This window comes from Fusarium solani (genome assembly GCF_023522795.1).
Source record: "Fusarium solani strain SB1 chromosome Unknown bctg00000012, whole genome shotgun sequence".
NCBI classification, from domain to species: domain Eukaryota; kingdom Fungi; phylum Ascomycota; class Sordariomycetes; order Hypocreales; family Nectriaceae; genus Fusarium; species Fusarium solani.
In genome coordinates this window covers 104,431-127,069 of record NW_027072146.1, presented here as the reverse complement: position 1 = coordinate 127,069, position 22,639 = coordinate 104,431, and the positions used below count along the sequence as shown (strand labels likewise).

Below are 22,639 nucleotides of genomic sequence, written 5' to 3'. Positions count from 1 at the left end.
ACATGCTTTGCTGTTTGCCGAATTGAGCATTGAGGAACGAAGCTTGGTATATGATAGGGGCACACAGTCTTCCCGAATGCAGAAAGAGTTCCCGTCGCGTTGTTGGTGGAGCGGCTGTGAAGATAGGTAGTTAGGAGGTAAACCCGTGAATGCACCTAGAGTAATTGACTGGCCCGCGAATCATGGCTACAAAAGAGATGAGGTGGCTTACAACTAGCTTAGGATTCAAAGGATTCCGGCGATAAGAGAGGGGTTGATATAAATATTCAGCTGCTTTCTCCACTGTTTATTAGACAAGACTATTGTACCACATCGCTTTCTTGACTCGGAACAAAATGGCCCTTTCGTAAGCCCCTTTCATTTTATACGACAAAATGCACCAGGAAGACGAGGATCCTTTTTGCGAGCTTGCCCAGCAGTCCGCCATTCCGCAGATCTCTGAGGCGGCTGCCGGGCTATGCGTAAGTTGTCTACATTCGAGTTGGGGCGCCGTCTTTTGTCAGTTGTGTAGCCGCCCGGTAGCTCAGGTGAGATTGGCGAAGTCTTGGCTTCGTGGATAGAGTATTCCGGTTTGTCGAAATGGCGGGCAAGCATATCTACGGCAAAGACACGCTTATCTGGATCGACCATCGCCATGTCCTGAATCAACTGAACATCATCGTCCCTTGAAAACGCTTGAATAACCTTTCGAACACCCCCGCGGGTCTGGCAAGCGTCCACAGCTGAGCGGAAGTCTTCAATAAATAGCCACAGCATTGTGGCATGCAAAGACCATACATCCATTTTATGTGTTTGCTTCCCCCTTCTTGGTCGAGCTCCGGTGCCATGTAGATCTTAGTACCTGCCATGGCCCTGGCCGCACTCGCATAATTGCCAATACCGAAGTCGCCGATCTTGAACACGTAGTCGTTGCCGCTGTTGATGTAGAGTATGTTGTCCGGCTTGATGTCACGATGGACAATTCCCTCTTCCGCAATGTGCTTGAGCCCTCGCAAGCAGTGCTCAAAACTGGTTTTCTGGGAGGCCATTGGTAGAGTCGAAATCTCCGCCTCGTACGAGAGCTGTTAGATTCCCGTCCATTTGCTCCATACAAATACTTCGCTCAGTGGACACGAAGCATCGTACAATGTTTGGCTGAGTATCATGAGCTTACGTTCTCGACGAGAGAGCCAGTCAGTCTTACATGGTCGAATCTGGAAAGGAGCGAGGCTTATGCCGTCAGCATGGGAAAGCCAGTAGACATTGACTGTGAGCCTCAGCCAACTAACATGTAGAGGTTTGTTCAAACTAATTCTGAAAAGAAAAAGTCGTAAATTGGTTGACCACCACTCAGCTGCGGTACATTGCAGGTCGAGCCTACGAACCCCAGGGAGACACGTCCCTCCACACCCACGGATTCGTCAACCCGACCTTCCGCCAGCCCTATGGTGTCTGCGGCGCGATCACACCCTGGAACGCCCCAGTTCTCATAGTAGCGCAGAAGCTCGCCCCAGCCTTCATCACAGGGAATACCCTCGTCGTCAAGATTTCTAAAAAGGCTCCTCTAAGTCCTCTCGTGCTGGCGAAGTGCTGCCAGGAGATGGGACTCCCCAAGGGCGCCGTAAATATCCTTAACGGATTCGGTCGTCCCTGCGGCGAGGCCATCGCGCGCCACATGGACATCAGGAAGCTCTCGTTCACGGGGTCAACCGCCACAGGAAAGACCATCAAGAAGGCCGCGGCAGAGTCAAACCTCAAGAACATAACGGTCGAGCTCGGCGGAAAGAGCTGGCTCGTCGTGTTTAACGACGCCGACCTTGAAAAGGCTGCCGGGGCTTCTGCATTCTCCTTCTTAGCCAACTCTGGGCAGGCATGCGTCGCCAGTTCAAGGGTGTTTATCCAATTCACCATTGCCGACAAGTTCGTCGAGGCCCTCAAGGCCTCGCTGGCTGGCTTTGGGCCCTCCGGAGACCCCCTGGCTGGGGAAACCAAGCGTGGTCCGCAAGCAGACCAGGTACAGTTCCGTCGAGTCGTAGGCTTTCTCGATGAAGCAAAGGCGTCAGGTCTAGAGATCGTCACGGGAGGAGAACGTAATAGAGAAAAAGGGTATTTCGTCTAGCCCATAATCATTAGAGACGTTCCCGAGGATACGAGGGTATTTACAGAAGAGGTATTTGGCCTGGCGCTCTGCCTCAACACGTTTGACGACGAGGAGGCAGTGCTTAAGAGCGCGAATAACACCGAGTTTGGCTTGTATGCCTCTGTGTTTATCAGGGATATTTCTCGCGTATTGCGTGTAGCAAAGAGGTTCGAGGCCGGGAGTGTAGGTGTTAACTGTGCGAGCCTGATGGTGACGCTAGATATGCCGTTTGGTGGGTGGAAGCAGAGCGGGGAGGGCAAAGAGAACTCTAAGTATGTGACAGACCACTGGACAGACCTGAAATCCGTGTATACTGCCCTCTAGGTTGAGGATTCTACCACACAGTGTTGCCGGTTATGGCGGTGTTGAGACGAACTATCTCTTTAAAACCAAAGATATTATGCTAAATCAGTTCCCTCACTTTAGCTTTGCGTGCTGGTCGTATTGGGGGCTGGGGTTTGCGACTCGTATCCTTATTTCCATGATTATTCCCAAGGGATCTATGTTCTCCCTGGAAGGAACGGGCGTGGATGATAAAGTGGCAGCCAACCAGCCATTCAGTGAGTCACGTTAGACGGCTCCTCTCCCACTGTGCAAAACATATAGTTATGACCTTGGATCTTCCTTCGTATACACCGCTGGCTAGGACTTAGAGAGTCACAGAGAAGGCACTGTTAGGCCTCAAGGAGAGTAGATCCGATGAGCACGCCCCAGCTAATGAACAACCACCGCGTCTCGTGTATGTCGAGCGATTACATGAAATGCTGAAGTCTTCCCAACATCTTCATAAACCATAATCCCATTCCAACTGTTAAACACCCATGCTTAAGACATTGGAACATCGTACGCTAGCAGAAACGGTGTAATATCCTGCCAATCAACACCAACACCCCAGTCACATTGCTTCTTAAGTTCCCAGATGCTAGATGCCAGCGCCGCCACCTTTTCCCACACCTCAAACTCACGGGATCTAGGGGATGCCAGCCAGCCTAAAATTCTGCACTGAGTCGCGCGATCCATGGCGTTGCAGGAAATCACCTGTATTGGCCACACTGGGACCGACGCTGGGATATTGAGGCCGTGGAACCCCTCCATGTGGTCCACGCCGTGCTGGACCAGGTCTTGGATTTGTTCTGTAGGAACTCTGCCTAGCGATCGACGGACCAACACCTGCACCGCATAGTAGCAAATGCTCTCGTGGTGGAACCGAAGCTTCTGCTGGCGCGCTGTGCCGGCGGCATCAGCAGGCGGCGGCGGCGGCGGAGGCATGATCTGCGTGATGGTCCATAGCGCACAATGCCGCTGGCGAGCTTCGGTCCCGTGGCCATGCACTTCACGGCACGCCGACACGAGGGCAAGAACAACCTCAGCTTGGACTCCGATCATGTGGCCCAGTTCCTCAGCGCAGGTGGTAAGAGCCTGATAGTCCTCCGGGTTGGGGGAGAAACTATCCCCGTAGCAGGGCGGAGCGACAAGGGCCGCGCTTAGAAACGCGAGAAATAGATGGTACAGGGCCATGCAGCTTTCCGAGGGCCGCCAGAGCGAGCCTTGGCAGTTGCGGAGCCAGCGGAGCCCGGCGTGGATGTGGATACGCCATAGGGACGATGTGCCTTTGATGCTTTCATGGACAACGCACAGGGTGATGGCTGCGAGGATGCGGTATGGGTCCATGCCCCCTTCCCCTTCCTGAGCCGCCTTAAGGGCACGTCGTAGCCAAAGAAAGGCGAGATTCTCGTGCTGGGTGGCGTCTAATTCCAAGTCTGCAACTCCAGCCCGGGCCAGGTGAGTCGCCGATGAGGCACAGAGCATATGGAGTATTGCCAAAGAGGCCGGGTTTCCTTCTGCCGCGTGGGTTTCATCGACGATGGCGGTGAGGGGGCGGAGCGGGTTGTTGACCGAGGATAGCGGCATGAAGGCATCACACAGGTAGGTCGACCAGTGGTGAAGCAGCAGACGATGGCCAGAAGTGTGCGTCGCCTGCTGCATGGACCGTTGAATGCTGGGTGCTGGAGTCCTCCGCTCTGACGTCTCCGGGGCCGAGGCTTGCGACGCTGCCCGGGGAGCTCTCTCGATAGCCCCATGAGCGGTGACCCATGACAACTTGAGATGGTAGCCCTGGCACGTTCTGCCGGCGGAGAGGCATCGACTGCAGGCCGGGCGGTTCTCGTCACACTTGACGCGTCGTTCTCGACATGTCCAGCACCCTGTGAATGTCCGCCCTCGTCGGCGGGGGGTGGGAGGCATGGGCGGTCGATCTGGCTTCAGCTGGAGGATTACAAGAACTCGTACGAGGCCGGGGGAGGGATGTATAGGACAGCGCCTTTGGGCTCGCGGACTACTGCCTGAGCGAGTTAGCAACTGGGGCGACTTCTGTCGTAAGTTATAAGCTTCTCTGGGTCCTCTTATCGAAAATTCCCCGCATTTCGGCTCGCGGATGCATTCCACTTCAGGCCTAGCGCTGGCAATTGATCGACGCCGCCTATCTTTCTAGTTCGATCGGCTAGGGTTTATTGAGGTATTGCTACTCACCAACTATCCTTCCACCAGGCTCTGGCCGTGTTCGGGGTTATATATTGGTCCTCGGAGGACAGTAGGAAAAATCTCGTGAAGCTGTAAACAATAGTTAAATAGACAATCATCCTTATCTCCAGAGCTTCAACTACCACTTGCACGCTTCGACTTACCACCATCAACGCTTCATCATGACTCCCGTCAATCAGGTCCCGCTGATCTCGCGCTTCGGCGTCCCTGGGCTCTATCAAGAGCCGTACACCTCTCACGCCGTCACCGTTGATGGGAATAGCCGTTTGACCGTGACGGCCGGAGTTGTGGGTCGCAACCCAGACGGAAGCGCCCCTGACTCCCTGGCCGAGCAGGCATCTCTCGCTATGGACAACTTGATCGCCATTCTCTCCGCTGCCGGGGCTGGCCCGCGGGACATCCTCATCCTGAACATGTTTGTCGTGGACTGGACTGAGGATCAGTTCCCGGCACTTCAGCCTGCCTTTGGGAAGCTCTTGCAATCAGACGGCGGCCCTGGCTTCCCCGGTAGCTTGCTGGTTCCGGTCAAGGCGCTAGCTTACCCAAACCTCAAGTTTGAAGTCCAAGTCATTGCGGCGCTCCCCGGCCGTGTCCGCAGCTGGCAGAAGGAGTCGGCTCTGTCACGCAACGACGCGCCTCCTCGGCAGGTGGATGTTGCCATCATAGGAGCAGGCTTCAGCGGCCTCCAAGCCGCTGCAGACCTTCAAAAGGCTGGGTTCTCGACCCTCATTCTGGAAGCAAAGGACCGCGTCGGTGGGCGAAGCTACTCCCTTCCACTGGCGTCAGGCTCCGGGCTGGTCGAATTGGGCGCCACGTGGATCAACAAGGACACGCAGCCTCGGGTCGCTGAGCTTGCTCGAAAGTTCAACCTCGACTATCTGCAACAGTACATGCAGGGTGACTCTCTGATCGAACTCGAAGACGGCACTCGCCTTCGAGCCGACTCGGAAAATGCAACAGAGGTAAGTCGCCAAGTCGGCCGCGTATTCTCTTGCCAGGCTTACAAACTAATGAAAGACTCCCGATGCCCCGGAATTCGGAGCCGCCATCGCCGAAGCAGCCGGGGCCTTTGATGCCGCAGCCGCTGATATTGACCTGGAAAAGTGCACCTGGGCAGAGCAAGACTGCACCTTGGAAGAGTGGATGGCTCGCAAAGAGTTTTCCCCCACGGCACGTGCCTTTACTCAGCTCTTTGTAGCCATGCTCATTGGTGGAAATGTTGCCGAGATTGGTGCTCACTATTTCCTCGACTACATCAAGTCGCAGGGCGGTTTTGAGAGCCTTGCCAGCGATGGCCCAAAGGGTGCTCAGAACCTCAAGATCAAACAAGGTGTGTGCTGAAGAGAACCACGACATGTTTTGAAAACTGACTGCTTGTCCAGGAACCAGCGCCATTGCCTCCGGAATGGCCTCGGGGCTGACCCCAGGTTCGATTCTCCTAAACGCCCCAGTCGCTTCGGTCCGTCAGGATGGCAGCGGAGTACGCATGCTGGCGCGAAACGGCCTCGAGATCGCCGCCAAAAGGGCTGTTATCGCTATCCCTTCTAATACATATAGTGCCATTAAGTTCTCTCCGCCTCTCCCTCGAGGCAAGGCCGCCCTTGTCTCGCAGACCAAGGGGGGTATGTACTATAAGGTCATCGCCACTTACTCAAAGCCGTGGTGGAGGGACCTCGGACTTGTGGGCAAGTTCTTGAGCTTCAAAGGACCAATCTGCTTCTCTTGGGATATCAGCGATCCGGAAGCAAGCCAGTATTCTCTCGCCTTCTTCGTGGCCGGGCGACTCGCTGTTGGTTTCAAGGATCTGCCTCTGTTTGAGCAAGAACAGGCCGTCCTCAACCACCTCGCCGCCCTTGTCGGCCCCGAAAGTGCCCACCTTGCCCACGACCCGTTGGAAGTCAACTCTATTGTGTGGCCAAATGAGGAATTCTTCCACGGCGCTCCGAGTTCGTTCATGGGACCAGATCTCTTATCCAAGTACGGGCAGGATTTCAGAGCCGTGTTCCAGCACCTACACTTTGGGGGAGCCGAGACTGCATATGAATGGAAGGGATACTTGGAAGGGGCACTGCTTGCTGGAGCGCGTGTGGCGAAGGAGGTTGCTGCGAGTCTTGGAGGCGGTAAATAAGCTGTGCACTACTTACGCCGGACGTGGTATATAGCGTAGAAGCAATCTAACAAGAGAGTCGTTTTCTGCCACTGCTAATGTCCTTGGCATCAATAATAAAGCCCTTAATGATAGACCTAAGCTGCTTTAATATCTATACAGAAAAGCCAGAATAGTTAGTTCATAGCACAAAATGGGACAAGAGTACAACACTTGCAACAGTGTGGACAAAGTACCAACTAGAGTAGATAAGAGATCAACCAGTATGAACAAGGCTATGAGTATTAGCTGCATTCAACGAAATAACGTCCCAAATGGACCAAGGGAGCGAAGCGAAACAAAGCCTTCACGTGGTGAACTTAGTCGGACTCCCGCGGACTCCCGCGGACTCCCGGGGAAAGGTCAGCTCGAAAAGGATGTCGAGTTCACTGTCCGCTAAAAACGGCGCGCTACTCGAGTCTAATGTGGGCCTCGGAGCCGGCCAGTCTGGCACTGGCCAGACGGAGTCGGATGGTCTGGATTCGTCCGAGGCTCCGAGCCGCGGTTGGCTCACCCCGCTCCGGGGCATCCAAAGTCGGGGGTGACCCCTCGCAACGATGATATGAAAGGAGGGGATAGGCTCCTTGATACAACGGACCAAAACTACTGCTCCAGGCCCACCCGACGAGACAAAATTTTAACCTTTCTTCTTGGATCTTTTTCCTTCCTAGCGAAACACCATGCCAGGGACTGATATCTCATCCAAAGCAGTGCGCTTTTGCTCCGCCGATGAGGTTGATGAGGTACAAGCTACATTTTCTCCCCGTTTGGATCGCCTCATTGTGCTCCAGAAATGGACGAATAGCTAAAACAAATACTAGGCTCACTCGGTGGTCACACGCGCGTTTGCCTCAGGGCAGACACAGCCCTTATCATGGCGTCTCCGGCAGATCAAGAAGATCTGGTGGATGCTCGAGGACAACAAGGAGAGAATCGCCGAGGCTCTTCACAAAGACCTGCACAAGCATAAACTCGAGGCTCTATCGGCAGACGTCTATGGCATACAGACAGTCTGCGTCTATACTCTCAGGCACCTGAAGGCGTGGGCAGCGGATGAGAAGCCATCGCGCTTTAATGCTCTGAACCTGTTCGGTCGTGCTCGAATCCGCAAGGAGCCAAAAGGTTCTGTGCTTGTCATTTCGGCTTGGAACTTCCCCTTTCAAGAACTCATCGAACCATTGATCGCCGCTATCGCCGCGGGGTGCTCTGCAGTCGTCAAGCCCAGCGAGGTCGCCGTCGCATCGCAGAACCTGATCATGGAAATGATACCCAAGTACCTCGACCACGACACCATCCGCGTAGTTACCGGAGGACCACAGGAGATGGGGCACATATTGGACAAGAAGTGGGATCACATTTTCTATACCGGATCTACCAGGGTTGGAACCATCATCTACCAAAAGGCGGCATCGCACTTGACCAGTGTTACCCTCGAGCTCGGAGGCCAGGGCCCAGCAATCGTCACAGCAAATGCAGACGTGGATCTGGCTGCGAGGAGGATCGCCGGGGCGAAACTCCTCAATGCCGGGCAGGCGAATCCCCCCATCTCCGCATGGGCAAACTTGCAGACTAACAGCTAGAGTAGGTATGCCTCAGCGTCAACCACGTCTTCGTTGATCCTTCGATCAAGGGGCAGTTCATCGCTTCCTTGGTCAGGTACTTTGACGAGTTCACCGACGGCGTGAAGCACCCGGAATGCTACTCCCACATCGCCAACGAGCGCAACTTTAGCCGCCTCGGCAAGCTCCTGGATCAGACGGGTGGCAAGGTCGTCTATGGTGGGCACCGCGATATCACCGCCCTTGCTTTCTCGCCTACTGTTGTCACTGACGTCTTGCCCTCGGACTCTTTGATGTCTGAGGAGCTCTTCGGCCCAATTCTCCCTGTTCTAGATGCGACACTGGATAATGCCATCTCCTACACAACCTCGCACGGCCACCCGCTAGCGTTATACCTCTTCTCCAATTCCCAGGCTGAAAAAGAACGGACGCTGAAGCAGACCAGGTCTGGAGGGGTCACCATCAACGACTGCATTGTCCACAATCTGACCCAAGGCACTCCTTTTGGCGGGACGGGTGCCTCTGGCATGGGTGCCTTCAGGGTTGAAAGCCACTCCACCCAATCCACGTAGTGGATCCACTCGTGGATTCCACTTTCCACTCCACTGGCAAAATCCCAGTGGATTGGCTAATCCACCGAATCCACTCGACGATGTCGTGGGTGGATTGGGTGGATTTGGGTGGATTAGAAGTGGGGTAGTTAAGGGCACCCATATATTTTGGCAGAATGCCTCTATCAGAGACTGGCAATGTTGCTACCCTATGTCAAAAACACCATGAAGCTTCTGAACAGCGCAATTTTAGAATGCATACAATAGGTACCATTCGAATGTCCTGGGCTTTCTCATTGGGATGACATAAGTCTCGATAGATATACTTAAGATTAGCTCCGTGAGTGCCATATTGTCAATGAGGGCCGTCAATACTTGTACTTTTTCCTGTTTGCTGAACAACATTTCCAGCGCATACCAAGTCCGACTGCCCATATCTGGACTTGTAATACAACACCTATACCATTAAATAACTTCCGGCAAGCTGACCCAAAAAACGCGTCCAGATCCCTCAATACCCCAATACTGCGCGAAAAATTGCAAGCGATACTACTCGCGTCAAGCTCGTGATTTGAAGGATGTTAGGGACTTATCTAATACCCGACCCCAATGTGACACTCGCTACGTGCTTGTCCACAACAAATTAGCTCGAAAGGCAAGTATCTGAAACATCTGCGGGATAAGGGCCTATTGTGCCAACTGACCGCGTTGGACGCGTCATGCGCGCTTACTTGACGGCCTGTTGTTAACCCATCACTGCACCATGTTTTGCGATTTCGACATGATAAAGAGATTATTTTACCATGACTTCGCCTGATTCCTGCTTCGACATTTCCGACAGCGGCTTCGGGTCCGCTGCCGAATCAACGCCCTGCCCGACGCCGTATCCTACCCGTTCAACCTCGACCCCTGTCTCGACTCTGACGACCTCTTCCGCAAGCGATGAACAGTACGAACGTACGCTCTGGAGGCATTTCCCAGGCTGGGCGTTCTCCGAGCGATCCAGAGAGACGCGTTGTTGGGCCTGGCAATTTGGATATGACATCCAAAAGGAAGACGACCGCAGATGGATTTGCCGAGCGTGTATTCGCAAGAATACCCCACATCCACGTCATTTCGAAGCTGATGGCATTCACAACGCGTACAATCATCTGTTCAACGACCACGGGATTCGCGCCCCGCCTGGAATGACCAAAGGAACTGCTGAAAAGAAGGCGAATTCGAAGGGCAAAAGGCCAGCTGGGCAGCGGACTCTCGCGGAATCCTTGAAACTTGATCTACACGACCCTCGAGAACAAGCAATTGCGAACGGCCTTATCAAGCGCTTCGACAGGGAACACTTCCGCAGGCTTCTGATCGACTGGATCGTGGCCAAGAATCACCCCTTTTCTATTGCTGAAGAGACGGAGCTCCAAGCTATCTTCGATTACTTGAACCCGTCAGTTTCGGCTCGTAAAGCCAATATTACCCATACAACGGTTCGAGAAAAGATCGTCGCCGCGTTCGAACAACACAAGCAGAAGGTGATAGAGGTCTTGTGCAAGGCGCCTGGGCTTATCCACCTGTCCTTCGACGGCTGGCGGTCTGGAAACCGACACGCCTTATATGGTATCTGTTGCTTCTTTAGGGACGAAAACAACAAGCCTTGCAAGATTACGCTTGGGCTCCCCGAACTTAGCGCTAGGCATACAGGACCCAATATCGCCGCCGAAATCCTCGACGTAATTGAATCGTACCAGATCCAAGACAAGATTGGCTATTTCACGCTTGACAACGCGAAAAACAACGATACCGCCATGGAGATTATCGGCGGAGAGCTCGGATTCGTAGGGGCTCGTAGGCGAGGGCGCTGTTTTGGGCATACCTTAAACCTCTCCGCCAAAGCCATTCTATTTGGCCACGATGCTGATGCATTTGAGCGGCGTCTGTCAGGGGCGGAGCCTCTTACTGAAGCAGAACACTTGATTTGGCGCAAGAAGGGGCCAGCTGGCAAATTGCACAATCTTGTGGTAGCTATCCACACATCAGACTTGTTGACTGGTATGCTTCGCAGCATTCAACAAGAAGCCTTCACCAAGTCGTCTGACCCTAAACTCAACGCCAGAAAGCCGTTGGATGTTATTTTGGACAACGATACCAGATGGCTGTCACAGTTGTATATGATACGACGAGCTCTACTGCTTCGCGACTATATCGAGCGACTCGTTGCCCACCATCGAATCGACTTCGAACAACAGAACAAGACCAAGAGGGGCGTCCCTAGGAAGTCGCTCACATTGCCCTTTATTTGCCAGCCAGAGAACCAGCTATCCGACAAGGACTGGGAGGTGGTCGAATTATTTGCGCAAATCCTTGGTTACTACGAAGCCACGATCAAGATGCTCGAAGGCGACGGCCAGATCCGCAAGCGGAAGCGTGGGTGGACTGGGTCCTATGGCAATATTTGGGACGTGATTCAAGGCTTCGAATTCCTTCTCGAGCAGCTTGAACGCTTCAAGGATATCGCCAAGGACTTCCCTGATCCTGAACACTTCAGGATCAACATCAATTTGGGCTGGCAAAAATTAAACGAGTACTACGAGACATTGAGTGAGACGCCTATGTACTACACTGGCCTGGCGCTCCATCCCGCATACCGATGGAAATGGTTTGAACGCAACTGGACTGACCGCCCCGAGTGGATTGACGAGGCGAAAAAAATCGTTCACGATGTCTGGCGTTTTGAATATCGGGAGGCTACTTTACCTACAGAGAGGCCATCCGCCGTTGAGCCAGTTCCAAAGCGGAGGAAGACTTCGGACAATCCGTTCCGGGAATACCTTAAACGAAACCGCTACACAGCGACAGAAGCAGGTCACGATGGCCTCACGCCAGGCGAAGACGAATACCTCCATTGGATTACGCACTGCGAAAGTGGCGATGGTTCCGTCGACGATCCTCTCGCTTACTGGCACGAGAAGCGATTCAAGTATCCCAACTTATCGCGAATGGCGCTTGACTTTCTCACGATACAACCAATGTCTGCTGAATGTGAGCGTCTTTTCTCAGCAGCAGGTCGGATGGTGAACCCTCTGCGCCACCAACTTGAAGCCCAGATTATCGGGATGTGCCAGGTATTGCGTTCATGGCTGAGGGCAGGGATTATTCATGATTTAGATCCCTTCTTTATCTCGGTAGACGATGAAAAAGTTGATCTCGAATTGGCTCAGATGTCAGATCAACAGCTTGAAGGGTGGGCAACAAAGTGGCTTACTGAGGTGGCGAGTATTCAAGACGAGATGGAAGCCAGTTGGAGATAGGTCTCACTTGGAAGTCGGAACAAGGGACGTAGGTGGGCAATGGGTCCGGGAATAGATTCACCATTACAAATAGAGGCACTTGCCAATCCACCCAATCCACCATAATCCACGGAAGCCTCCAGTGGATCCACTCTACTGAGATATTCAGTGGATTATAATCTACCCACTCCACTCGAGCAGCCAGTGGATTGAGTGGAGTGGCTTTCAACCCTGGATACCATTGAGAAGGTTGACTACGATATCCATCGGTGGCATTGGAAGTTGGCCTAGACCACCCACGGGGATGTGTTGCTGCAAAGGGAAACGAGGTCCACGACCAATGGACTGACGCTTTTGGAGCTCGATCAACTGCTTGAGATCGGACAAGGCCTCGCGCATCTCGGGGTTTACATGATCGATCGGGGTCCGTTCAATGGCATTCTCTAGAAGCTCGCTTGCATAAGATGTGTGGACTGCGAGAACCGAATCACCAGCGAAGGCAGATTCGTCATCGGAACTCTCGTGGTGAACAGTTGAGGGCGCCGCAGTCGTAAACCCGCTGCTGATTGCTCTGCTAACATTCGGAACAAGGAGCTGAGGAGCGCTGAGTAGTTGAAGATGGCTACCGGAGGCCGAAATCGTGCGCTGGGAGAGCTCTCGGAGGAGCGACTCAATGCTCGATAATCGTATCTCAATCTGATCGATCTTCTTTTCACTGGCAGCGTATTAGGTTATACATTGCGTTAAAATGGATGCCAAAGGTGTGAAGGGTTGGTGAGAAGGATGTGAGGCTTGTTACACACTATTGAGACGAGATCAGAACTCGTGATCGGGGCTCTTTGGTTTTCTGGCGAGGGTTTGTCGAGGTACAGGAGCGGTTAGCGGTACGGCAGTTAGAGCAAGGCATATCTCTATCACAACGGATCTATAAATCGCCAACCAATGTTAATCGACATTTTTGCCTTGCCATTTTGCTCTCGGTGCTATTTCAGGAACGAGAGGCGTGCTCACCTTGCGAGAACGACACTGATCACACTGCCAGGGAGAAATGGTTTCAGTCAGCCTCGATCCAGAAGTAATAAGGGTATTAAAATCTAATATTAAACACAACGTGAAGGTCGACGTGTCGGAGGGAACGTCAAGATTCAAGAATGATAACACATCTCAGGACGCTTGAAAGGATCACTGGCTTGACCAAAGGGAAAGCAAGTCATCAACTGTGAATAGACGGGCCATATCTTACCGCTCTTCGTGCTGACTCATCTGAACCTTGCAGTTCATTGTTGTCCAGGCTGATGGTCGGCTGATCCATGGAGTGATTGAAGCTTGAGTGGAGGGGAATGCAATGACAACGACTACCAGTGGGAGGATTATCTTGGGTACGCATGCAGCGGCGAGAAATGCAGAAGGAAATGAAAGGCATGAAAATACCGAAATCTCTCTTTTGTGCTTCTTGGTGGCGATGGCCTGTTGGATAGGTTCGTCATCATTGTTCTGTCCGGAGGCCGCGGGCCGCCGGCGATGCAAACAGGGTTCGACTGGTACACATTTCCAGCAATCATGTTCAGAGGACGGCATGATCAAGACCAAACCTTGGCCAACTATCTTAAGCAAACTCTCAACTTCCTACCGTGAAAAAACCTGGGAGTGGTTGGCGATCTAATACATATTGAAGCTAGCTCCAGGAACGTGGTTGGAGGGAGCTCTCGTATCGGGATGCGCGGAGCCCGGTGGGACTCGGCCGCTCATTTGTCATGGATGCAGTCGCGAGATAAGCTGAGCTTTGGTGGCTATATGACGCTGCTGGTCTTCAAGAAAACCGCCTGAGTCCTACTGTCTAATGTCTGAACTGTACGGAGTAGTACAGTTGCATTTTTGTGCCCTACTTTATCATATCAAAATATGGGGGTTAGGGTTCCCGCGTGATAAAGCATCTGAACAATTGAAAACTCATTATTATAGGCAACTGCTAAGGAGGCATGAAGAATTGCAACTTGTTGCATATGCCTCTACCCAGATTGCCACAAGAGTGCACCATGAGAGTCAGAGTGGTGTTGCAGATGTGTTGCAGGTTCGGCGGGTCTAGTATCATGGCCTCGCTTTGTCAAATATAATGAGGACGAGGAAGGAAAAAGACGACGGGATAGAGAGTTAAATCAATGAATAATCTATTCTCCATCTTGAAATGATCATTCATCTTGACTTACCACCCTCGTATCCGACACTTATCACCTGGGTGACGCGGCGCGCGCGTGGGGTTAATAGCGAAGCCGCATTTAATATAAATCAATGCTGGCTCTGGCGAGTTATAGTGTAAGCCGAGATTCTCGAGCCTTTTAAGCTGATTCGGCCGCAATGTAGTGATGGCCTCTATGCGCGTTACGAGGTCTGCCATATTGATGAAGCTATAGAGGCACTAGGAGGATAGATTGCTCTCTGAGAAGTTACGCGTATATAAAGAGGAGAAATTACCTATTGCTCCTTCTGTCCCCCTTTCCCTTAGTCGACGTAACTCAAATCACTACGCGCTATCGCCCATGAGCGCGGACTTCTACATAGTTGGCACGGCCCCTCATGGGAGAAACGCGGCGCGTTTCGCGTTCCTATTTTTCGGGACTGGTTGGAAATGCGGCGCATTTCTAAGGTGAAATTCGGGGTAAGGATATCGAGATGCTGATTGGTGCAGAGGCGGAAATGCGTCGCATTTCTGATCTACATTCTTGAGTACGGAGTAGGGAAGAGACAGCTGATCAACAGTCGCGCCGTGATCACCCAGAAGCGCCACGGCTTTATCTAGAGCCTTCTTTGTTCCTTCGCCGACGAATGGCCAGTTGTCAGTTCTGCAGATGGCGAACTTTGCTCCCCTTATGCCGTTGAATGTGCTCGGCTCGTCGTCTTTCAGGCCAAATACGTCGGCGAGAACGGCCAGGTCAGCAACCGAGCGGCCGAACCAACCCAGCGTGTCGAGCAGCATAGAGTGTACCCTCTGTCCTCCACTGGACACTGTACCCCATATGGGCTTTAGTCCATAAATGCCGTCGAAGCTTGCTGGGCGGATCACGGAACCAGCTGTCTGCGTTGCGAGGGCGAGAGGAACCTGTGCATCGCCGACAGCGGCGCCCGAGCCGGACGATGACCCTCCAGTGGTATGGGTGACGGAGGAAGAATTCGTGTTGGTGGTCTTGGGTCCGACCATGGTGGCTGCGAATTCGGTGGTGGTTGTTTTTCCTGTGAGGTTGGCCCAGGTTAAGGAGAGTCTTGTGAACAATCCAGTGAGGTTGCGTGTTACCGAAGATGAGAGCCCCAGCGTGACGGAGTATCATGACAAATGATGCGTCAACCTGAGGAAAAGAGCCTTTGTAGATTGTCGAGTTGTGCTTTGTCGGCATATCTGAACCAAAGCTCTGCTTAGCACTGATCATGATCAACCAGACTCAGGCATACCCTTGGTGTAGATGATGTCCTTGATCCCAACCGGCAACCCGTGAAGCGGGCCCCTCTCTTGCACGGGTATCTTGTCCAAGACCCTTGCTTGTTCATTTCTCGTTCTTATGAGGTGCGCGGGGTGGAAAGAGGGGGAGGTAACTTATCCGTAGTGGGCTAATAATTTCTCTACATTGGCTGGATCTGCTTCGGAACTTGTCTCCGCCTCTCATCCACTGATAGCCATGCTTTCTGCGAAAAACGGTCCGTCTTTGGATAGCATGATGATGGACAACACACCCAAAGAATTCTTGCCGTTGAGGCCCCGAATCATGAGGAGGCTTTGACCGAATGAACGGCTCGATGCTTGAAGAGGGGTTTCTGCAGAGCCATCGCAGTAAGAAGCATGAAGCAGATATTTCAAGAACTATTGGCACAGTTTAGCGCGCATGGGATCAGGCCATCATGGTAAGATTGTAGTCGCCTATATCGATTCCCTGGGTTCAGGCTGGATATATGAGCTATCGTTGACAATTGCTTGATTCTCCGATATAACACGACAATGATATATTTGCTAACAATGCTGCTTCAGTAATGGAAAAGAAGCAGTAGCAAGACTAAAACTTGGTACGATAGGGCATGATATATACACTAATTAGCTGGTTTCGGATGCATCGGAAACTTGGCCATAGGACGTCTTAAAGACGCTGATTGCTTTGCGACGTTTCCTTTCATATAATGGGGCACCCTATGCCTCTCAAAGGTTCAGAGAGTAAATGCTTAACTTTTCGACCGCTTGTTTCTTCTGTACTGTTTTCTCGGCCTTCCACTGATGGCCCTCTAATGCCTATTTGGACGACTGGCATTGGTTTCTATTAGAAGGGCTTCCCTTCTGATTGTAGAAAACGTTGCGAAAAGGTCAGGGCCAAGACGTCAAATTTGATCCACTAGTGCTATCATGTTGGTCAAGATATTCCGCTTCAGGCTTCCAGAAAGCCAAACGTCTCAACTGACCATTTAACAAGCAGCAGTGCCTTACACGCCAACAACGCCTCATCCCAAATGATCCTCCTTGCTCTCCCTCTCTATCGCAAAGAAGGTCGGCTTTGCGGAAAACCAGCCGGCAAGCTCCGTGCCAACCGTTTTGTAGGTGTACTCTGCCTCTTGATCGTTCACCTTGACAACCTGGCCTCCTCTACCAGCAGCGGCAGCGTCGGCAAGAAGCTGAACGCGGCAGCACGTTTCCAGGCTCATGAACCAAAATACGGTGCTCTCGACCGTCTTGCCGCAGGTAAGCAGGCCGTGATTTGCTAGGATGGCAGCCTTCTTATTTCCCAGGCCTTTGGCGATGTTGGCGCCCTCTTCGGCTTCAAGGACGATGCCTCCAAATGACTTGTAGTGGACGATGTCATTATAGAATGCGCAGGCATCCTGGGTGATGATATCGAGTGGTCGGCCTAGGGTCGAGAAGGCTCTGCCGTAGACGGAGTGCGCGTGAGCGACGCAGTTGACGTCTGGGCGGGCCTCGTGGACGGCATGATGAATCATGTATGCTATACCGTGTGAGATGGAGGACTCTCTACGAATCGGGGGAGACTTGAAGCAAATCGACCAAGAATGCTAGGAGGAAGACTAACCGGCTTTGTTCAAGAGCTTTACGGGACCGCCCTCAACGACCTTGCCTTCGCCATTAACGCGGGTAAGGTCTGAAGCCTTCAGCGTGGGCCATGCAACTCCAAAGGGGTTGACCCAGAATGTGGAAGGTTCTACAGGATCCTTCGGGGTGGTTAGTACGTACGCCTCTTCTTGGGAATCTACCGGTAGTGGGTGCATACTCTGACGGTGATGTGGCCAGCTACACTAGACGGATGGACCAGGGTTAGCATGAACAATAACAATAGAGAAGAGCTGGGTTCAATTCATAGCCAGCACCTACCCCTCATCAAACCCCTTTTGGGCAAAGATGCGGAATGCAAGTGCAAGCCTGCCCTTGAGATAAGCGCGTTCTTTGTGAGGATCATCAAACGAGGGCATCAATTGGACTCCGGCCCCGGAGCCCATCGCCACGGCGTCAATGTTGTCGGCGCCATTTCCGTGTTCGATCTCGAGCATGCTGAAGAGAGTATGAACTACGAATCTGCAAGACAAGATTAAGGATAGCGAGGTTCGTATGTGGACAGTTAAGAGATTGGGGAATGGCCTAGTGGAGCTTCAGGTCGAAGCCAGGGACATCTTTTATCGCCTGCATAGCATCATAGGCAACCGCGGCCTAGTAGGGTTATTCGGCTTTCAGAGCGTAGTAGAACCATCTCCCAGAAGAACAGAGTTGTTACTAGTTGCCCTTATCTTCCGAGCCGAGGCAGGCTGGCGATAAAGTGGAGAGCCGACGACCTGTCGTGCGGGGTACCTCCAGGGGTCCATGATGGAGGGACTCGATCTGGGAAGAACTCGTATCATCATGATGCGTTAGTGCGGCTAAACGGATGGCGTGTTGCGGGGGAGGGGCCGAACAAAGCGCGGAGAACGACGTCCGCGACAGACCGAAATCGAGAGGATGCCAGCGCCTAGATCCAATACGGATCTAGGCGCTGAGGTCTAGCCTCGAGCATCCGAGCGCTTAACTGATTATAGTTGGGCCCACATCGTGTCGGGACATGGTTGTCATGTCGAGAATTGGCCTGGAGGCGTCACGGTGGATCTAAGCGCTCGGGATCTCCATATTACGGTTAGCTCTACGTGCTGTTGGGAAGAGATATCCACGATGTCCGCGGAGCCCGGTAGGAGGTGACGGCTGAGAATGAATGAATAACTGTGATGGCCGGCCTCACTCATTAAGATACTTCGGCAGCCGTCCATTCCCTCGTCTTTTTCAACTCAGCCAATATTGTCCTTCTTGATCCACCTTATACAAAACTATACTGGCCTATACTATTCACCATGACAGTCGACGCCAACGGCCAGGCGGCGGAGGACGCCTTTGTCCAAACCCTAGCCAAGTACGAGCTGGAACGGCAAAAAAGACAACGCCCTGATGGCCTAGCCCAGTACATCGACACTGGCAAGTCGGACAAGTTCAAGCACTACGGGATCGACCCGTGGATTGAGCTAGATAACAAGAAAAGGACACAGCCACCACCTCCTGTTGCAGACGGGGGCCATGCCAAAGTTGTGATCCTTGGAGCGGGATACGGAGCCCTCACTTTTGCGGTCCGTCTCATCCAGGCTGGGGTCTTCAAAGGAGAAGACTTTGTCTTTGTCGATGCCGCAGGTGGTTTTGGCGGCGTGTGGTACTGGAACCGGTATCCTGGGCTCATGTGCGACGTCGAGAGCGCCAGTTATCTACCTCTACTTGAGGAGACTGGATACGTTCCCAAGCATCGCTACGCCTACGGGCCCGAGCTGAAGGAGTACGCGGAGCTTGTCGCCTCGAAGTGGAATCTTCAAGCTCAGGGTCTGTGGCAATCCACCGTTCGAGATTCCACCTGGGATGAGACCTCTTCCCATTGGGTCCATACCATCTCGAGGACCTCTGGCGGCCAGACTGAAACCATCACAATCCGCAGTGACTTCTACATCATGATCTCTGGAATTCTGACACGCCCCAAACTTCCTGGCTTCCCAGGCCTGGTCGACTTTGGCGGCCACGTCTTTCATACCGCCCGCTGGGACTACAACTACACCGGTGGCTCGCCAGAGGACCAGACTCTTTCCAACCTCAAGGACAAGAAAGTCGCATTCCTCGGCACAGGTGCCACGGGCGTCCAAGTCGTCCCTCAGCTGGCCAAGTGGGCCAAAAAGCTCTACGTCATCCAACGAACTCCAGCGTCCGTGGCTGAACGAGGCCAACGACCCATCGACACTGAGGAGTGGGCCAAGGACACGGCCGAGAAGGGCTGGCAACGAAGGCGTCGTGAGAATATGGCCGCTCGACTCTCTAACTACCCAGATGTCAAAGAGGATCTCATCAGCGATGGTTGGACCTGCTTCCCTTCCTACTCGGGCCTTGTTGGTGGCCCGGGTGCAGATGGCCTCACAGCCAAGACGGTGGAAGGCTACGTGAGCTCCCTTCTTGCACTCGATTTTCCCCGCTCTGAGGCTATTCGCAGACGGGTGTCTTCTCTGGTGAAGGATCCCACCGTTGCGGAGGCGTTGAAGGCTTGGTACCCTGGCTGGTGCAAGCGGCCCTGCTTCCACGACGAGTATCTCCAGGCTTTCAACAATCCAAACGTCGAACTTATCGATACGGACGGCAAAGGTGTGGAGAGGTGCACTCTCCAACTGGCCTTGTCGCTGGAGGCAAAGAGTTTGACGTGGACGTGCTCATTCTCGGAACGGGGTTCGAGCCTTGGACTGCTGGTAGCCCAGCGTACCGCGCCAATATCACTGTCAAGGGCCGCGGTGGGCTCGACCTGGACCAGAAATGGAGCGAGGGCATCGGAACCCTCCACGGCGTCTTCACCAGAAGCTTCCCCAACCTGATCCTGCCCAGCATGACGCAGTCTGGTGCTACGGTTAATATCGTCCACATGTTGGACGTTGCGGCGCAGCACGCGGCATATATCGTGTCTGAAGCATTCAAGCAGCAAGCTGCCCAAGGCAAGAAGAAGGTTCTCATCGAGCCGACGGCTGAGGGCGAGGCAGAGTGGGTTCTCAAGATTGTGCAGGGCGCGTACGCGTTGGGAGGGCTCTCGATCTGTACCCCCGAGCTACACTACCAGAGAAGGAGAGTTGGCAAATGTGACGAGTCCGGAGGATCAGATCAAGATGGCGAAGGGTTCGATTTGGGCCAAGGGGGTCAATGACTATATTCGTTATTTGGATAACTGGAGGGCGAGTGGAGGGCTCAGGGGGGTCGAGATCCAGGGTGTTTAGCTTGATACATGTAGTCAGTCTTGCAATTCAATATGCTTTCAGTGTGTGGCATAAAACCCCTAACCCAAATACATGCAAAAATAGTGTGAAATAGTGTATATTGATTTTTTTCCTCTTCGATTTCCATTCTCATACTTTTATCACTAAGGCTCTTCCCATCTCCGTCGCCACAGCATTGTCACCCTGGACGTCTCATAAAGCAGGAGTCTATTATCCAAACACAAAAATCCTCTCTGTGCTCCGGGCCATGTCCTGGTGCCTGTACTCCCTGACGTGAGACGCCTTGAGCATGTATGTCCATCTCCCACCCGACTTCACCGAACATCGACTCATCCCACGCATCGTGGATTTCTGTATTGCCTCCCGCAAGGCCGAATGATAAGCGCCGGGAAAATACTTGGCACTTGGAAGTTTCCGATTGTAAATGCAGCAGGCCGCCCGTGCTTCGAGCCTCAATCTAAGCGCGGCCGATCCCAACGGTCGCAGACCGAGGTCGGAGCCCGGAACCCGCGGAGCCCACCGAATCGACGAGGCCGGCCGGATTGCTCATACAATATGGGCCAGAAAGGCCGGCTAAACCATGACAGGCAGAGCTGAAAATCCAATAAGAGTGCTATCGGAGCCGGTTCGCCTTGTGTTGGATCGCTACCAGTGAGTACCCAATCACTTGCATCATAATGGCCGATGAGGGGAGAAAGAAAACCGTTCTCATCACCGGGTGAGCTTTGCTGCATCATATCTTTCTGCGAACAAAAGGATGAGCCCGAAGCTAATTGGCATACAGCTGCACGCCGGGTGGTATTGGCGAGGCGTTGTGTAATGAGTTTCATTCAAGAGGTAAGGGTTATTTTGTCTTCGATCACAGATCATTCATCAGCACTCCTTACTTACTGACTGTGCCCTAGGTTTTCATGTCATCGCTACAGCTCGGCGCCCGCATCTGTTGGGTAGCCTGCGAGATGCGGGCATGTCTGTTGTCCCCTTGGATGTGAGCTCGGCCGAAAGCATAGCCGCCTGCAAGAAAGAAGTCCAAGAGCTCACCGACGGATATCTGGATATCCTTGTAAATAATGCGTGAGTGCTATGCAGCTATTCAACACTTGATTACGCCTCTTAATGGTTGCTCTAGCGGACTCACCTATACCGTCCCAGCCACCGATATCAACATGGATGAGATCCGACAAACGTTCGAGGCCAATGTATTCGGCATCATGGCCATGGTTCAAGCCTTTGCACCTCTGCTTATCAAGGCCCGTGGCCTCATCATCATGATCAGCAGCCTGTCCTCCCTCTCGCCCTACGTATTCGGGTCCGTCTACTGCGCAACCAAAGGTGCGCTGAACTCATACAGCCGTACCTTGCGCCAGGAGCTGCGGCCTTTCGGGCGTCAGAGTTCTGGTGTCTCTGACCGGAACTGTGAAAAGCCAGATTGCCAAGGCTGATCGCTCGTTACCTCCTGATTCTATCTATCTCCCCATCAAAGAGGACTATGCGCGGCGTCTGCTATATTCTCAGAACAATGCGACGGTAGAATCTGGCGACTATGCCAAGAAACTGGTTGATGAAGCTGTCAAGGCAGAGGGATGGCTTGGGGGCTGGATTGGAGGAGCAGCCAAGTGGTTTTGGGCTGGAGGGATGACGACCCAGATCTGGCTCTCCCGGTTGCTCTTCGGGGAGTGGTTGCTAGATAATATGGCCTACAAGAAATTCGGGCTATCCAAACTTGAGACAATTATCCGGCAGAAGGGCATCAAAGCGGAATAGAGTGGAACTGTAGAAACTGCTTCTTGCTTCTTCACGGGCAAGTTTGTTTCCTATGATAATAAAAACTATTTTTTTCTTTTTGTCCAATTTTCCTTTCTTTTCAGATCTTTGACGTCATGGCCTGTCCGTGTAGTTGAACTTGGTCCTCATTTTCTAAGCTGCCAGGACCGCATCGTTCAAGCACAAGGGGGGCAGCCCAACTACTTTCTCGCGTCCATCTTGCATTGTCGGTCTCCTCTTAGCATGCCAATCATGACAGGAACGAAGAGCGTCCATGAGCATATCAAAGTATTAGCAAGATGCATGGGGAGAAGTTGTTCCTATACAAGGCAAGCATGTACTATGTATACAATGTATAGCATCCACACTACCGTATCTCCATAGTG

General features: G+C 52.8%; 11 protein-coding genes across 11 annotated transcripts; 6 read left to right on the top strand and 5 right to left on the bottom strand.

The window, feature by feature from the left end:
* Positions 1-357: 357 nt before the first annotated feature.
* Positions 358-1,028, bottom strand: MRS44_016061 (uncharacterized protein; the record flags this gene model as incomplete). Its single annotated transcript, XM_065617867.1, has 2 exons — positions 358-734; positions 842-1,028. The coding sequence occupies 2 exons, from the start codon at positions 1,026-1,028 to the stop codon at positions 358-360; spliced, it is 564 nt and encodes a 187-aa protein (XP_065473939.1).
* Positions 1,029-1,223: 195 nt separating this feature from the next.
* Positions 1,224-2,772, top strand: MRS44_016060 (uncharacterized protein; the record flags this gene model as incomplete). The annotated part of the gene is made up of 5 exons (XM_065617866.1): positions 1,224-1,248; positions 1,350-2,069; positions 2,145-2,391; positions 2,444-2,679; positions 2,726-2,772. The coding sequence occupies 5 exons, from the start codon at positions 1,224-1,226 to the stop codon at positions 2,770-2,772; spliced, it is 1,275 nt and encodes a 424-aa protein (XP_065473938.1).
* A 172-nt stretch (positions 2,773-2,944) lies between these two features.
* Positions 2,945-4,363, bottom strand: MRS44_016059 (uncharacterized protein; the record flags this gene model as incomplete). The annotated part of the gene is made up of 1 exon (XM_046278030.2): positions 2,945-4,363. The coding sequence occupies one exon, from the start codon at positions 4,361-4,363 to the stop codon at positions 2,945-2,947; it is 1,419 nt and encodes a 472-aa protein (XP_046123712.2).
* A 458-nt stretch (positions 4,364-4,821) lies between these two features.
* Positions 4,822-6,788, top strand: MRS44_016058 (uncharacterized protein; the record flags this gene model as incomplete). The annotated part of the gene is made up of 3 exons (XM_046283144.1): positions 4,822-5,622; positions 5,678-5,990; positions 6,043-6,788. The coding sequence occupies 3 exons, from the start codon at positions 4,822-4,824 to the stop codon at positions 6,786-6,788; spliced, it is 1,860 nt and encodes a 619-aa protein (XP_046123711.1).
* Positions 6,789-7,486: 698 nt separating this feature from the next.
* MRS44_016057 (uncharacterized protein) lies at positions 7,487-8,937 on the top strand (the record flags this gene model as incomplete). Its single annotated transcript, XM_065617865.1, has 3 exons — positions 7,487-7,549; positions 7,628-8,284; positions 8,392-8,937. The coding sequence occupies 3 exons, from the start codon at positions 7,487-7,489 to the stop codon at positions 8,935-8,937; spliced, it is 1,266 nt and encodes a 421-aa protein (XP_065473937.1).
* Positions 8,938-9,719: 782 nt separating this feature from the next.
* Positions 9,720-12,215, top strand: MRS44_016056 (uncharacterized protein; the record flags this gene model as incomplete). The annotated part of the gene is made up of 1 exon (XM_065617864.1): positions 9,720-12,215. The coding sequence occupies one exon, from the start codon at positions 9,720-9,722 to the stop codon at positions 12,213-12,215; it is 2,496 nt and encodes an 831-aa protein (XP_065473936.1).
* Positions 12,216-12,419: 204 nt separating this feature from the next.
* On the bottom strand, positions 12,420-13,475 carry MRS44_016055 (uncharacterized protein; the record flags this gene model as incomplete). The annotated part of the gene is made up of 2 exons (XM_065617863.1): positions 12,420-12,909; positions 13,438-13,475. The coding sequence occupies 2 exons, from the start codon at positions 13,473-13,475 to the stop codon at positions 12,420-12,422; spliced, it is 528 nt and encodes a 175-aa protein (XP_065473935.1).
* A 1,291-nt stretch (positions 13,476-14,766) lies between these two features.
* On the bottom strand, positions 14,767-15,390 carry MRS44_016054 (uncharacterized protein; the record flags this gene model as incomplete). The annotated part of the gene is made up of 1 exon (XM_046270278.2): positions 14,767-15,390. One exon carries the CDS (start codon positions 15,388-15,390, stop codon positions 14,767-14,769), a length of 624 nt encoding a protein of 207 aa, XP_046123704.2.
* Positions 15,391-16,670: 1,280 nt separating this feature from the next.
* On the bottom strand, positions 16,671-17,729 carry MRS44_016053 (uncharacterized protein; the record flags this gene model as incomplete). The annotated part of the gene is made up of 4 exons (XM_046273268.2): positions 16,671-17,170; positions 17,255-17,393; positions 17,453-17,477; positions 17,554-17,729. The coding sequence occupies 4 exons, from the start codon at positions 17,727-17,729 to the stop codon at positions 16,671-16,673; spliced, it is 840 nt and encodes a 279-aa protein (XP_046123703.2).
* An 825-nt stretch (positions 17,730-18,554) lies between these two features.
* MRS44_016052 (uncharacterized protein) lies at positions 18,555-20,419 on the top strand (the record flags this gene model as incomplete). The annotated part of the gene is made up of 2 exons (XM_065617862.1): positions 18,555-19,816; positions 19,873-20,419. 2 exons carry the CDS (start codon positions 18,555-18,557, stop codon positions 20,417-20,419), a joined length of 1,809 nt encoding a protein of 602 aa, XP_065473934.1.
* Positions 20,420-21,166: 747 nt separating this feature from the next.
* Positions 21,167-22,253, top strand: MRS44_016051 (uncharacterized protein; the record flags this gene model as incomplete). The annotated part of the gene is made up of 5 exons (XM_065617861.1): positions 21,167-21,207; positions 21,274-21,326; positions 21,395-21,563; positions 21,619-21,821; positions 21,883-22,253. 5 exons carry the CDS (start codon positions 21,167-21,169, stop codon positions 22,251-22,253), a joined length of 837 nt encoding a protein of 278 aa, XP_065473933.1.
* Between the last annotated feature and the right edge of the window lie 386 nt (positions 22,254-22,639).